This window comes from Sebastes umbrosus, chromosome 5, assembly GCF_015220745.1.
Source record: "Sebastes umbrosus isolate fSebUmb1 chromosome 5, fSebUmb1.pri, whole genome shotgun sequence".
Classification (NCBI taxonomy): domain Eukaryota; kingdom Metazoa; phylum Chordata; class Actinopteri; order Perciformes; family Sebastidae; genus Sebastes; species Sebastes umbrosus.
This window is the reverse complement of record NC_051273.1, coordinates 27,354,503-27,368,837: the sequence shown is the minus strand read 5'-3', so window position 1 is coordinate 27,368,837 and position 14,335 is coordinate 27,354,503. Positions and strand designations below refer to the sequence as shown.

At 39.9% G+C, this 14,335-nt stretch overlaps 1 protein-coding gene across 5 annotated transcripts in view; it reads right to left on the bottom strand.

Moving 5' to 3' along the window:
* LOC119488165 (plectin-like) overlaps positions 1-9,728 on the bottom strand; it is a 36,676-nt gene extending 26,948 nt beyond the window's left edge. For 2 of the 5 annotated variants that reach the window (XM_037769526.1, XM_037769531.1), the window contains exons 1-9: positions 9,178-9,728; positions 6,708-6,795; positions 5,545-5,666; positions 5,249-5,399; positions 3,051-3,176; positions 2,526-2,585; positions 1,996-2,163; positions 1,560-1,664; positions 1,375-1,470 (exon numbers count right to left, since the gene is read on the bottom strand). In XM_037769526.1, the coding sequence (XP_037625454.1) occupies positions 1,375-1,470; positions 1,560-1,664; positions 1,996-2,163; positions 2,526-2,585; positions 3,051-3,176; positions 5,249-5,399; positions 5,545-5,666; positions 6,708-6,795; positions 9,178-9,632 (1,371 nt within the window). In that variant the 5' untranslated portion in view covers positions 9,633-9,728. Of the gene's footprint in view, positions 1-1,374; positions 1,471-1,559; positions 1,665-1,995; positions 2,164-2,525; positions 2,586-3,050; positions 3,177-5,248; positions 5,400-5,544; positions 5,667-6,707; positions 6,798-9,177 lie in introns of all 5 variants that reach the window. The other 3 variants (XM_037769530.1, XM_037769528.1, XM_037769527.1) reach the window with 3 other exon arrangements.
* Positions 9,729-14,335: the final 4,607 nt, after the last annotated feature.

The window sequence follows — 14,335 nt, the reverse complement described above, 5'->3', positions numbered from 1 at the left end:
CCCATTCATTGTCTATGGAGCAGCTCCAGACTTTATACCCTATGACATCACAAGTTTGAGACTTACTTCTCTGGTTTCTGCCTTTGAGAGAGAGAGGAGCTCATGTTCACAAAAAATGATTGAACTTTCCTAGGCCATGAAAATAACATATTGGAATTCTTAATTTAGGTGGTGTTCCCCTTTAATTGATCACAAGAGATAAGAGGCGTCAGGATTCAGCTTAGCATATCACAGTGACCGATTAACTGCATCATATGTCCCCTTTGCATCAATAAATGCACACACAGTGTGTAGAATTTCAATTTGAGAGTTACAGTAGGACTGGATCTTTGGGAGGGAAGCAGCATCCATTGTTGTCTACCAAAGTGTCTTTTTTGATACAACGAAAAAAAAATTAAGAATCCTACACACGTGGCATTTACTGAGTGTTTTCAAGTTGGGAAAAGTAGAAGGCTTGATCAGACACAATCAAATGGGGAGAGGAAAAAATCCTGCACATTAGCATAGGAGTGCAAGCAGTTCTGCCAGTCAAACACCTGGTTGAAACTAGTTTGATTTTTTTTTTTTTTGTATTATTTTATTTTATTTATTTTTTTGTCACATTTTTTGCCTTTATTCGATAGTTGAAAGTGCAGAGAAGAGGAGTCAGGAAACGTGGGGAGAGAGAGGTATGACATGAAACAAGGTCAGAAGCCAAAGAAGTTGCGGTTATGTAATATGTAGTCTCGCAAAGCAAGACCTATCTCCACAGTGTTGTGTCAGCGCTAAAGAAAGGTCTGGCTCCACGCATGATCATTCTGGTATCGGGGAAGAAACGCTCTGGCTTTATGTATTTTTGGCTCTGTATTTCTTTAAACCAATCACAATTGTCTTGGGTGGCGCTAAGTACAGGATGCAGCGGCGGTGCACTTGCAAAATAGATAGCACAGATAGCGGAAGGGGTGGAGAATGCCATGTGAGATATGCGGCGGCTTATACCCACAGTCTGCATCTGGTGAGTCAGACTATGTGATATGTGACATTTAATCACTAGCTGAAGCTGTTTTTGACTCTCCTTTTAGCTCTGTTTTGGTCCCCACCAACTCCTGAGGGAAATATCTGGCCCTTTAGGTTGTGTACAGTGAGTTTATCAGAGCTCGTTTGCCGAAACCGACGGTGATCAGAGTGAACCCAAACAGTAAAGTTGCAGGCCGTAAATCAAACCAGAGAGCTGAAAGATGCTAAAAAGGTCTGTAGAGCTGAGGGTCACTTGATAATTCTCTCTGGGTTTGTCACTACAAGTAACGTGCTTCACATTGCACATAGCCATTTCATCAATTGTTGATGTGAAATATTTATTAGAGTGGCTTTAAGTTTCATGTTCTGTCATGTTACCTGGTTGTAAGCTGCATTCTCCTTCAGATGAACATCAATGCACTTGGTGATTTGAAGGAGCCAACTCCACTGAGTCTGCAGAGTGTCCCTGTAAGCCTGAAAAACACAGACAAATAGAAAAATTAAAGATAAGGCTCCCACTTATAAATACATGTAAACACTGTGATGAATGGAGCGGTCCACACCTCGATCTTGTCTGAAGCTGGGTGGTTGAGCTTCAGGAGGCCGTCCACTCTGGCTTTCAGTTTATTCAGGTCCTTCTCTTTTTCCTCCAGGGCACTCATCAGTTTCTGTTACATAAGAAGAGGTTTAGAAATCACAGGGGACCCAGAAAACATCAGGATGCAGCTGGAGGAACACTCTGTGGCTTCGCTCTAAGTGGATGACTGACTGCAGCTGCCAAATCCAATGTATCACACATGATTGCTCCCTTATGAGACGCAGATTAACTTCATAAAGAGGCATTAGAGTAATTTAGACTCACAGGATTGCCAAGAATGTTAATCGACTAGAAAGAAGCTGTTAAAAAATGTAACTTCAACATGGATTACTGTGAACCAAAGTGAACCCAATTCTCTCCTTGTTCCCTTTGAACTTTTGATCTTTTAATCGTGTAATTACCGAGTAGCTCTCCTGTTTCCGTGGGATGTACTGGTCAATGTTCTTGTCTCCCCAGTCAAACATCAGCTCCTCCTCCTCCCTGTCGTTCACCCACATGATCTCTTTGGACATATCCTGAATGATCCGCTTGAGGTTCTGCAGCTGCTCGGTCCGACCAAATGACATTTGCTAGGAAGGGAGACGAGTGTAAGTTTAAATCCAATCATTCTTTTTTTATTTTTGTCTTTATTTGTTGAATTATGATCCCCTTTAGTAGTCACTTCTCAGAAAAGAAAGAAGAAAAAGTTAAGTTCCCAACCCATACATACTGTATGTATATATATATATATATATATATATATACACACACACATACAGTATATATATACAGTATATATATACTGTTTATATATATATACACATATACATATGAACATTTAAATATACACACACACAGTATATATATATATAGTATATATATACTGTATAAATACATATATATATATACACATATGAACATAGTTAGGCTAGTATAATGTTTTTTCTTTCACCTGCAGACTGTCCCACTCCTGATCCAGAGCGTGAAGATTTCCCTTGTCTCCTTTCTTCATCTGTGGGAAGAGAATCAGCCTCAGTTAGTGAAAGACACTCTTAAGAATCTTAAACTAGCCGGTGGAAAGATGTGAGCATTTATCAGCCAGGGGGGGGTCTCACAAAAAGATGCTTCTGAGTTGCAACATTGGAAATGTACGTTCCAGCAACTTTGGAGCTTTACTCATACTAGGGTATAAAAGTAAGGATATCTTGACCTCTGCTGCTTCAATTATTTTTTCTTTAATCTGAAATTGAACAGTTTAACATGATAATGACATAATAAATAAATAAATAAATAATAATAATGAATAAATAAATAAATAATAATGAATGTAAACATTTCTTTTATCAAGAAATTAATAGAATTTAGAGCCTTTGGGGAAGTACATTATGTGCTCTCTCTCACAAATTATATTACTGGGACTTCTGTTGCGACAATAGTAGATTTGTTTCATCCCAGCAGTAATGATAACTGAACCCACCAGCTCATCTCTGGCTCGCTCCACCTCGACGCTCCTCTGGATGGAGCTGTGAAAGTTCGAGTGGTTGATGAGCTGCTGCTCGATGGCAGCAGGATCGTCTCCCCATGAAGCAGTTTCAATCAGACGCTGAAACGCAAAAAATGCTATTTGAACAGCAGAAACACACACTGAACAAACTGGTGCAGCTACAATTTTTTACTTTAAGTTTTTTAAGGCAGACAGCAAAGCCTTCTGAAACCCATCTTGCAGCCCAGATTGGGAGTTCAAAGTGTATTCCAAACATTTGTTTCACATGCTCTTTATATCACCAGCAGGTGGTGGCAGAGAAACAAGTTGAATCAGGTTTTTTTTTTCTTTTTGGGAATTTATGAGCCTCTTCACCAAAAAACATCTGAGGAATTTACCAGAAGAAAATTGGTCTGAGAATTGAAGACAAAACAAAACCTTCTTTTAACGTCTGTTTCACGTGCATGTGAATGTCCTCTTGTGTGTTCTTGTTCTTCTTTCAGTTCCTCATAAAGTAATTGTTCTTAATGGTAAACATAATTGCTCTGAGCATTACCACTTCCATCCAGAGTTTCTGACAACACATAACAGAAGAATGCTTTCATGTCTAAACTCTGTGTGCACAGTGTTCTGGTTTAGTGAGATCTGTCAGTCACAGTCAGACACTGTTTATTCTGCACTCAAAGAATGAAGGCTGTAAAAATAGGTTTCCTAATGCATGGAGCTGCCATATTCACATTGTCCTTTATGCGATATTTGTGTTTTCATTTCTTGCGGTGTGTCTGCAGATTTTATCAATGCATATTATGGATTTTTTGATGCAAAAATATATTATAAAGATATAATTATATTGAAAATAATAATGTAAAATATTCTGGGGGATATTTTAATGTATCACTAGGAAAACAGGTCGCTAAGAAACCACATCATTGTAAAGATATTTGAGACTGAAATTATTAAAAAAAAATTATTAAAGGAACAATCCGCAATAGAAATGTAAACTAAATGCTCGTCCCTCCATCAAAAATCAAAAGCCAAGGATTGGAACATCTTATCACTCTTGAAATTACTGACAGGCATTTAAATAAAATAGACAAAGACTAAATCTAAGATATAATTTGTTATGATGCAAATTAGGGATGGCTGATATGGAAAAAATCAACAACAAAAAAATTACCAAATACCTCGATATCGATGTTGCGATGATATTGTAGGGTTGACTATTGGTGCTTTTACAAAATATTTACACAATGAGATGTTTTGATAAATAATCATCAGTAATGTGGATATATAAAGTGGGTAAAGGCAAATAATAGAACAGCTAGAACAGTCTGGTAAGCTAATTACAATATCCAAAATCTAAGACGATATCTAGTCTCATAACACGATATTGATATAATATCGTGTTATGTTATATAGGTCCTGTTTGTGTGTGTGTCCTGTATATAACAGAGAGAAAAAAATTAAATTTCCCCTCGGGAATAATAGTGCCCTTTTTCTTCTTCTTCTTCTTCTTCTTCTTCTTCTTCTTCTTCTAAGAGACTTAACCCCAAATTGTTCCCGAAGGCTGCCATCGATGTGTGAATGAGCAATTAGATTAGATCCTGATGGGCAGGTTGGCTCTGCCATCTGCCATCAGTGTATGAATGTGTATGTGAATGGGTGAATACTGACATGTAGTGTAAAGCACTTTGAGTGGTCGGACGACTAGAAAGGCGCTATATAAATGCAAGTCCATATACCATTTACAGGTTTTATCATCTGTTATTACGCGGCTTTGTTGAATACTCAATTCTGATTGGTCAATTACGACGTTCTACGGTCTGGTATTTCTTTATAGCAGACCGTTGCTATGTATACAAGATCGTTGCTATGGACGCAGTTCTGATGTCGGACCCTGGCGGACCATTTTTGTGTTGAATTACTGATTTCTTAAGTAAGTAGTCGTGTAATAAGCAGGATAATGTATGCTGTGACTAGCAGGTCACTGTTGTGAAATAAACCCCTTCAGGCGATGTAAGACCTGTCGGGATTTATTTCACAATAATGTCTTAATAATATAGTAATGTCGTAATAATTAAGTCACACGCCTCATTTCTCCCATTTTACACTGACTGTCCGGGTTAGGCATTTAGGTGTATGTGGTGTGTGTGTGTGTGTGTGTGTGTGTGCGTGTGTGTGCGTGCGCACACCTTTTGCTGTGCAATCCAGCCCATAGCGTCTTGGAAGCTCCTCGGAGGCTCCTCCCAGCCTCCGGAGCTCCCTCTGGTGCTCCTCCTCCTGTTCAGGCTGCCGGTCATGACCATGTGGACCCCCTTCAGCTGGTCTTTACATATCTCCAAACTACGGATTAGGAAGAGAGAAAGAACATTTTGATAAGACTTGTATGTAAATCATTTCAGTTGCAGATAAATAGAAAACAGAAGAGGATGAAAGAAAGAAAGAGAGAAAGAAAGAAAGAAAGAAAGGAAGAAAGAAAGTTCCTTACGTCCTGACTACGTTGTCATTGGGCTGTCCCATTTGTCTCAGGTCCATCGCGTAGCCCTTCAGCTGCTCAATGGTCTCTTTAGCCATTGACATGTAGCGCTCCGCGTCACCGGAGGCGCCGCCCTGCAAAGCATAAACAAAGCATTCAGGGAGGTGTACAAAACCACTGTGCAGAGAGACAAACCAAAATAAAAATCCATACATTTTCCTGTGAAAAGTTTGTGTCTACGTTGAAATGTGCAAAATGTTTCTATTTGGAAACTGAGAAAGAACCAAAAACTATTTGTCACTTTTATCCAGTTTATTTAATGTCTACCAATGGAAGTGTTTTAGTATCTGACAGGGTGTTCCTTTTTATTTTAGTTTTTTTGGGTCCTATGCAGCTGTCGTTAGTACTTTATGTTGTGCAAAAAACTTTGTTGATGTTTTTACCTGAAGTTTTTGGGATATGAAATAGAGACAAGACACTAAGTTTGTCAGATGTGTGTTGGCATGACGCAAAAATTACAAATTCCTGCAGAAAACTGTAAACTGAACTCCATGAAGCTGGATAATTTCATGCCTTTTGAAAGGAAGTAAAAGAAGTAACCTTTACTTTAGTATTTGACACATTCCTAAAACTAGTCAGAGCCAGTGATACGAGCTAATAAATCACGCAACCACATCGTCCAAGCAAACAACCATGGGTTTTCCACTTCTGGTGAACTTTGCAGAAAAACCATAATTCACAAGAAGTTGCTGAGCAAGAAGCTGAGGAGACGTTTACGTGTGTGTGTGTGTGTGTGTGTGTGTGTGTGTGTGTGTGTGCTGTAACTCACTCTGACAATGTAAAGCTATAAGTGGCTACAATGACAGTTGAAATATCGCTGAAGGGGATTTGACTCTGAAAACAGATCCAACAGAGAGATAAACTAAATTCTTTCATTATCAGCCTGGGTCCTATTATCTGTTCTAACTGTCTCATCAAAGGCTCACTCGTCAACTTACTCAATTTACTACCAAACCACATTTCTGTCATTCTTTTTGCCAACAGAAGTGAAGCTGCAACATGATGCTTTTTTCTTTTGAAATAAAGACTAGAAGAATAAGACGGGTTTTTTACGTGCACTACTTAAGGAAAAGAGCCAATAAGTGGAGTTACATAAAACAAAAAGCGTGACTCACAGACTGAAGGGCGTATTCGGCTTTCTTCAGGTACTCCTGGCACTGGGCCTGCAGGATCATAGCCCTCTGGTGGATGGTGCTGGAGCCACTGCAGGGGGCAGCAGAGCAAAGATCATTACTATAACAATCTTCAGCTGCATTATTTGTATTAAAGGCATATCCATCATAATATCACACTATAAACCAGTGCTTTTCAACGTTTCTACTACGTGATGTAATGAGTTGTGAGCAGTTTCACCAAAGAGTGATTTTGGTGGCCAGTATTTCACAAAAAAAAGGTAAATTTAGTCAGAAAAAGTTAACAGAATTTTGTGCGGCAGACCTTTGTTTTTGTTTTCTTCTTTCCTATCCTGTTAATCATCTCGTAACCTCTAAGATTTACCTTTATCGGCGGAAACCACTGACTGAGACCACACAGTTTGGATGTCCTGTCCTGTGTATTATATGCAGCATTACATGTCTTTGAAGAAACACTTCATTTAGGGTGTTACTTTCTGTCCTAACAATTTCCTAGAATGAAGTTTATATGTAACTGCAAATTTCTTGGCAGTTTTTCTGCAACTTAAACAGTGAAATCGAATAAAAATACATATGACACAGTTCATGACATGCCTCAAAAAGTGATATAATTATGTATTATCAAACATTTTGAAAGGAGCGTCATGTCAAGTTATGTTAACTGATATTCTTTAGTTTTGAACACTGTAGTATTGTTTTAAAATGTGCATTTGGAAGCTGGTTTATATACATTTGTATGTGTCTTGTATGCCTATAGGGGCTGGGAATAGTTAATGCATGACACAATAATTAAAACTTCATTATCATCATCATCATATGTAGTAGTTACACTAAAAACAGAGAGGCATAAGTTGGTGTCTCTGCCCAAGCTCATACTGGATTTTGATATTTGAGAGTTGATAATAACTGATAACAATATATCGGCATATTTTTTTGTAACATAAGCATGACATAAACAAACACTTTAATAAGGATCTTTCATTAAAAAGGTTCCTGTTTCTAAACAAATCCAAACATATCTTTGGCATTTCCGTACTGCAATTTCTGGTAACTTGTCAGCCGATGTGTGCCGATGATTATATATTATGTAGCCAAACTTCCCCTAAACTAACGCACACTTCCACAAAACAAGTACCTGGATGCAAAAACAGCAATGAAAAAAATCTAAGTCACAAAGACATTCGTCAGAGCCTGAGGACAATGACGCATCGGCCATAAACTAATGTCGGCTGATATATCGGCTCAGTCGGTTTATCGGTCTAATAGTGATACAGAATAATTGTGTGGCTTTTTTTTTTAAAAACTCCACTGCCATAACTCTACTTTACCTGCTAATACATATCAGAAACTCCATGATGTGAAATTAATAAGAAATAACTGGACCCAGAGACTAAACAACAACCTTCATCAGTGTCAAACATGTGTTCATGTCGGCCAGATGCCCGCTCTGCCCTTTCCTAAAGTACCACAGTGACATATTTCCCCTGTGGGTGATGATAGTGTGGAAGGTCTGAAAGTGACACCCATGTTTCTGGAACAAGTGAGAGTTAAACTGTTGCAGTGGAGGGAAATTCAGCAGCTCAATGTGAGCTATAAATCAAAACTGGGCGATTCTCTCCAGGGAGGGAAGCTGCAGAGAAGAAGCTGATTTGAAAAAAAAAAAAATCTGCAAAACACAGCAGCTTTTAAGTCAAGTGTTTCATTATGACTGTGTATTATCGATGTAATAACAGAAGTCAGGTGGCATGGTAACTCCTTCAACAAACAAACTATGAATGCACACAAGCCAAATACCACAAACTTCAATTTGTATGGAGACTGGAGACAATAATTTTATGGAGCATTTATGACTCATAAGTCATAAAATACTGTTCCAAAAGTCAAAGATGTAAATGTCAGGTTATTTCTGAGAATTTTGCAGAACATAATAATTTTCCCTTTAACTTTAATTATGATCCCTGCAAATATTAACATGCATTTGTTTGGTAAATTCGGAGCATGAGCTGTATAAATGCAAGAGCTTTTTTTTGGCTTAAGGACTGGTATATCTACCCAGGGCTATAAGTCATAAAATACTGTTCCAAAAGTCAAAGATGTAAATATCAGGTTATTTCTGAGAATTTTGCAGAACATAATCATCATTTTCCCTTTAACTTTAATTATGATCCCTGCAAATATGATCATGCATTTGTTTGGTAAATTTTGGAGCATGAGCTGCATAAATGCAAGAGCTTTTTTTGGTTTAAGGACTGGTATATCTATCTAAACCAGGGTGTGCAGGTGGTGAAATGAATACTGGGATAAAAACAGGCTGTGATGATTAATATTTAATAGAAAACCAGCATGCATGCTCTGACTCTTGCAGAAAGGTTCACAGAAACATGCAGCAGTTTGTCTGCTTGGAGAGTGCAATAAATACATAAGTTTGAAAGTTAACCAAAAAAAGTCATACCTCATGCCGCCTCCCATGCCGCTCATCATGCCGCCATCCACACTGGTCATCATGCCGCCTCCCATGCCGCTCGACACTTCTCTCATCATGCTGCTGGACATTTCTCCCATTCCGCCGCCTCCTCCACCGCTCGACATCCTGGTCATCGTTCCGCCGCCTCCCATGCCGCTCGACATTTCTCTCATCATGCCGCCGCTCGACATTTGTCTCATCATGCCGCCTCCCATACCGCTCGACATTTGTCTCATCATGCTGCTCGACATTTCTCCCATGCCGCCTCCAGAGGACTTTGAGAAGTTGTAGGTGTTGTATCCGTCCAGGTAAGGTTCGTATCCGTTACCGCCTCCCATGTGCACCACCTCGCTCCGTGCGTACTGCTGCATCCCGCTCAAGTCTCCTTTGGACCCGTTCCTGCGGCCCATGTTCAGGGCCTTCTGAGACCCGTACATACTCATTGTGACACCGACTCGGCTGCAGCCAAAGCGACTCTGAGACTACAGCAAGCAGGCAGTCTCTCTCCGTCCACCTCTCGGTCCCGGTTCCTCCCAGACTGCAAGCAACAAGGCAGAGGAGGATCTGTTTTGGAGGCTGGTGGTGACCACACCTCTTCGTCCCTCCCAAACCTGCCGAGCCCAGAAAACTTCTCCCCTTGCCACTCCCCATCCAAACTCAGCTGGAGGCACAGAGAGAGAGGGTGTGTTTGTGCTGTTCTATCTGTGTGGGGATAAATCTGACTTTCAGAGTGAGGATTAAAAAGTAATGATGTTTTGAAAATTCAGGACATTTTTGAAAGGTTTAAGTCTAAACATTTTTGGAAAAGTAAAGATATTTTTTGACTTTAAGAAAGTGGGGACAAATCCAAAGTGAGAACTTACATTTTGGAAAGTATAGGACAGTTTGGAAAAGTTAAAGAGGACCTATTATGCTTATTTTCAGGTGCATACTTGTGTTTTAAGTTTCGACTAGAACATGTTTACATGCATTAATGTTTGAAAAGCATTTCGCTTTTCTCATACCGGCTGTGCTGCAGCCACTAACACACCCAAAAAACTGACAATAACCTGATATTTTCAGGTGGAATTTCATTCATTCATTCATTCTCACTGTGCAATATCCACTTGTGCAATTTTGTTAATAGTCTGTTTATTGTCAATACTGTATATACTGCTCCTTTTTTATACTTCCTTCTATTTAAACGGTTCATATTTTGTTACACTTTGTTTAGCTCTTTTTTACTGTGTTAGCTGATGCATCTTGTTTTTTGCACTATCCCCTTTGCTGCTGTACACTGCACATTTCCCCACTGCGGGACTAATAAAGGAATATCTTATCTTATCTTATCTTATCTTTTCACCCTCTGCCTCATCACCCTCCCGAAAAAGCCCAGTCTGCTCTGATTGGTCAGCTGGCCCCACTCTGTTAAGATTGGTCAACCGAACCAAACTCTTCGGACTCTGTTCCAGCTCCGCTCTAACTATAGCTTTATTTGAGGGCTTGCCAAACTAGCCGCTGTAGGCAGGTATTATGCAAATGTATTACACGGCTTTGTTGAATACTCGATTCTGATTGGTCAATCACGGCGTTCTACGGTCTGTTATTTCTTTTAGAAGACCGTCGTAGTCACATGAGTCATTAAGTCACGTGAGTCGTTAGTATCGTCAGTCCAGTGAGTCGGTAGTCATGGGAGTCGTTAGTTGGTGAAGTCAACCACGACAGTTTCCTAACCCTAACTAAGTGGTTGTGTTGCCTAAACCTTGCTTCCTGTCAAAGTATATGGCACGCCGTCTCTAGTCTGTCCAAAAGTAACACAAAAGGTTCCCCCATGCGTCGTTCTCCAATGCCAATGGGGCACTGACCAAGGGGCGATATTTGACGAGTTGGGAGTGAGAATGTGTTGGCCTGCCGGTGTGCACTCATTGCGCATCACTGGAGTCTTCCACAAGATGCTAGCTTGATAGCTGTGAGTGCTAACAATAGCCATGTTCGTTGTTTGCATTCATAATGATAATTTTGGGGGAGTGGATTTGGAGGGAGGCCTCAAGGGACGGACTGTCAATGTTGCCGACTTGCTGACTTTCTTGCTAGATTTAGCGACTTTTGGAGCTATTGTGCTGCTAGCTACTTTAATTGGAGCTTAGTTTAATTTAGTTGGCAACACTGGGCTGGGTTTTTCGGTTGTATAATTTTTTTTTCATCTAGCGTACTCTTGCTAGTTTCTCAAGATTATCAACCCTAGCTTTAATGTTGTGGTTAGGGTGGGGTCAGGTAGGTAGTAGTGATGGTTATAAGATTTGGGTTAGGACCTGTAAAGCATTATGTCCTCACAAGTATAGAAGTAGAAAATGTGTTTACAGTATACACTTTTTTTTGCCAGTAAAGCTAAAATAAATGCACTGATCATTAAAAAAATAAAAGTGAAATACATAAAAATCACAACATAAAAATGCATTAAAAAAAATTAAAATTAAAATTAAATTTTCTTTCAAACATGCTTCAACTTTGATATATGTTTTTAAAATCATATGCACTATTTGTATGTATTTGCATGCTATTTCTTACATATTTTGATATCTTGAAACACCTTGTAATATAACATATACATTTTGTGATAGCTGACTCTTTTTAAAGGCAGAATTAGAAGGATTTTCTTAAAGGTTGCAGTGTGTAGGATCTGGCGATATCTAGCGGTGAGGTAAGCAGATTGCAACCAACTGAAGTCTCTCCCGTGTGCCAAGCCTGTTAGAGAGTTATGGTGGATGACGAGAAAACACGAATGGCCCTCTCTAGAGCCATTTAGAGCAGAGCTAGTGTGTAGAGCGTGTGTGTACGTGGGAAGTGAGTGGTGAAGCAAGAGAGACAGAGCTGCGGCGACAGGAGCGAGTAACGTTATTGTATTTTATTATTTTGCTGTGTTCGGGACATTTCTGGGCATCCACCTCTACAAAAGCACGCATCTACACCGATCAGCCATAACATTAGGACAGCATGGGCACCCTGACCGGTCTGTGGCTACGCAGCCCCATACGCAACAAACTGCGATGCACTGTGTGTTTATGACACCTTTCTATCAGAACAAGCGTTAACTTTTTCAGCAGTTTGAGCTGCAGTAGCTCTTCTATTGGATCAGACAACACGGGCCAGCCTTCGCTCCCCACGTGCATCAATGAGCCTTGGGCCTGACCCTGTCACCGGTTCACCGGGTTTCCTTCCTTGGACTACTTTTGGTAGGTTCTCCGGGAACATCCCACAAGAGCTGTAGTTCTGAAGATGCTCTGACCCAGTCGTCTAGCCATCACAATTTGGCCTTTGTCAAAGTCGCTCACATCCTTACGCTTGCCCATTTTTTCTGCTTCCAACACAAAGTTCAGAGTTCAAAATGTTCACTTGCCGACTCTAATATATCCCCCCCACTGCCAGGTGCCATTGTAACGAGACAATCAATGTTATTCACTTCACCTGTCAGTGGTCTGAATGTTATGGCTGATCGGTGTAAGAGGAAGCTACGAAAATGCCGGACACAGCGCCGAAAAAAACGGCAAACGGACAAAGAGACAGTGAATCTGTGGTTGGTGAGAACTATAACACTTGTTGAGCCAGGGTGGAGGGACCAACTTTAAATGTTATGTCTACAAACCGCATCAGACATATCCTACTCATTGTGGCTTTAAGTGACTGCTGAAAAGGTCAAAAAGCTTAAAGGTAAACTGCTGACAGGTGATGCATCAGTCTAACCAGGTGTTGCAGCCAGTGGAATTTCAATTAAACCGCTGACAAGGTGTATCTCTCAGCTCAGGTGTTTTCAAACTTTAGGCCTTTACACGCCCTCCTCAACCACTGAGGAGGGCGTATAAAGGCATCGTCTGTCTCTTCTCATGAAAAAAAACCTCTCTCTAACTCTCTCTCACACACACACACACACACACACGCACACACACGCACAACACAAACACTTAAACACTTGCCTCCAGCCAATGGGTGGGAATCACAGGAAAAACAAGTTTGACAACTATTCTTGAGTGACAGTAACGTTGGTTGAATTTTATTATCACAGTTTGAAGACTATGATTAATGGAAAAATAGAAAGTTGTGAAAACAGCCCTGATTTAATGATTAATGCATATATTTTGTTTAGACTTATTATTTATGGTATGTTTTGTGCAAAGTTACAGTTACAATATATAATTCACAAATGTGTTCTTTGCACTTGAAAGTCACTTTTCTTGATATAAGTCTGCCAAATGTTTTTTTTTTTTTTTTTTTAATTTATCACCCTGAAATACTGGTATCATGATTATGTCTTATGCCCGGGAATGCACACATGGTGATAAGCAGATCAGATTGAGCTTCAATGCAAGTCCATTCATAAATTCATTAATGCTCCGTCTACAGTCATCTTTAGTGTGGTTTGTTACATTAAGGGATGCAAATCCCTATTAAATGATTTCATGTTCATGAACAGCAGTGGAGTTTGAAGAGAGATCACTTAAAGATCACTTCATTGTTTGATCTACAGTCTTTGTTTGTCTGCAGGCACTGTGACCTTCTAACACAGCTTGAGATGAGCTGGCAGAGTGGAAAATCTCAGGCAAATAGTGCTGAGAAAGTTGTCGAGTTGTCAAGTATGAAACCACTGTAGAGTTTAGACTAAGTGTGAAGTATGAAGCACACACACACATTCACAAGCTCCCATAATTCTCTACTCGGCAATTGCAAATCCCCATCTTAATTTCCTTTTTGTAGGCTACTGAGTAAACAGCACACATTGTTTTTTGGTCATTCCAGGTTTTTCAACAACTATTGGATGCATTGCCATGACATTTGTTACAGACATTCAAGTTCTCCTCAGAATTAATTGTAATAACTGGTGATCCTCTGTCTTTTCCTCTAGTGCCATACGTCAGGTCAAATGTTTAATTTTTCCAATACTTTGTATAAAGTTGCTAAATTCCAACAAGCATCTAACTTTGCTAACAGTGCAAACAATGGCAACAGTGCTGACAGAGTTAACAGTGGGGAGAACCCGAGGGTGGACGCAAAGCTTCCGCCACAACGCCGTAGGTCGGGATGGCATTATCAGCGGTAACCGCCGTATGCAGCGTTGCCAGATGTACGATAATTATTGTATATGTACGATAATTTTGTCCTCTGTACCAGCAGC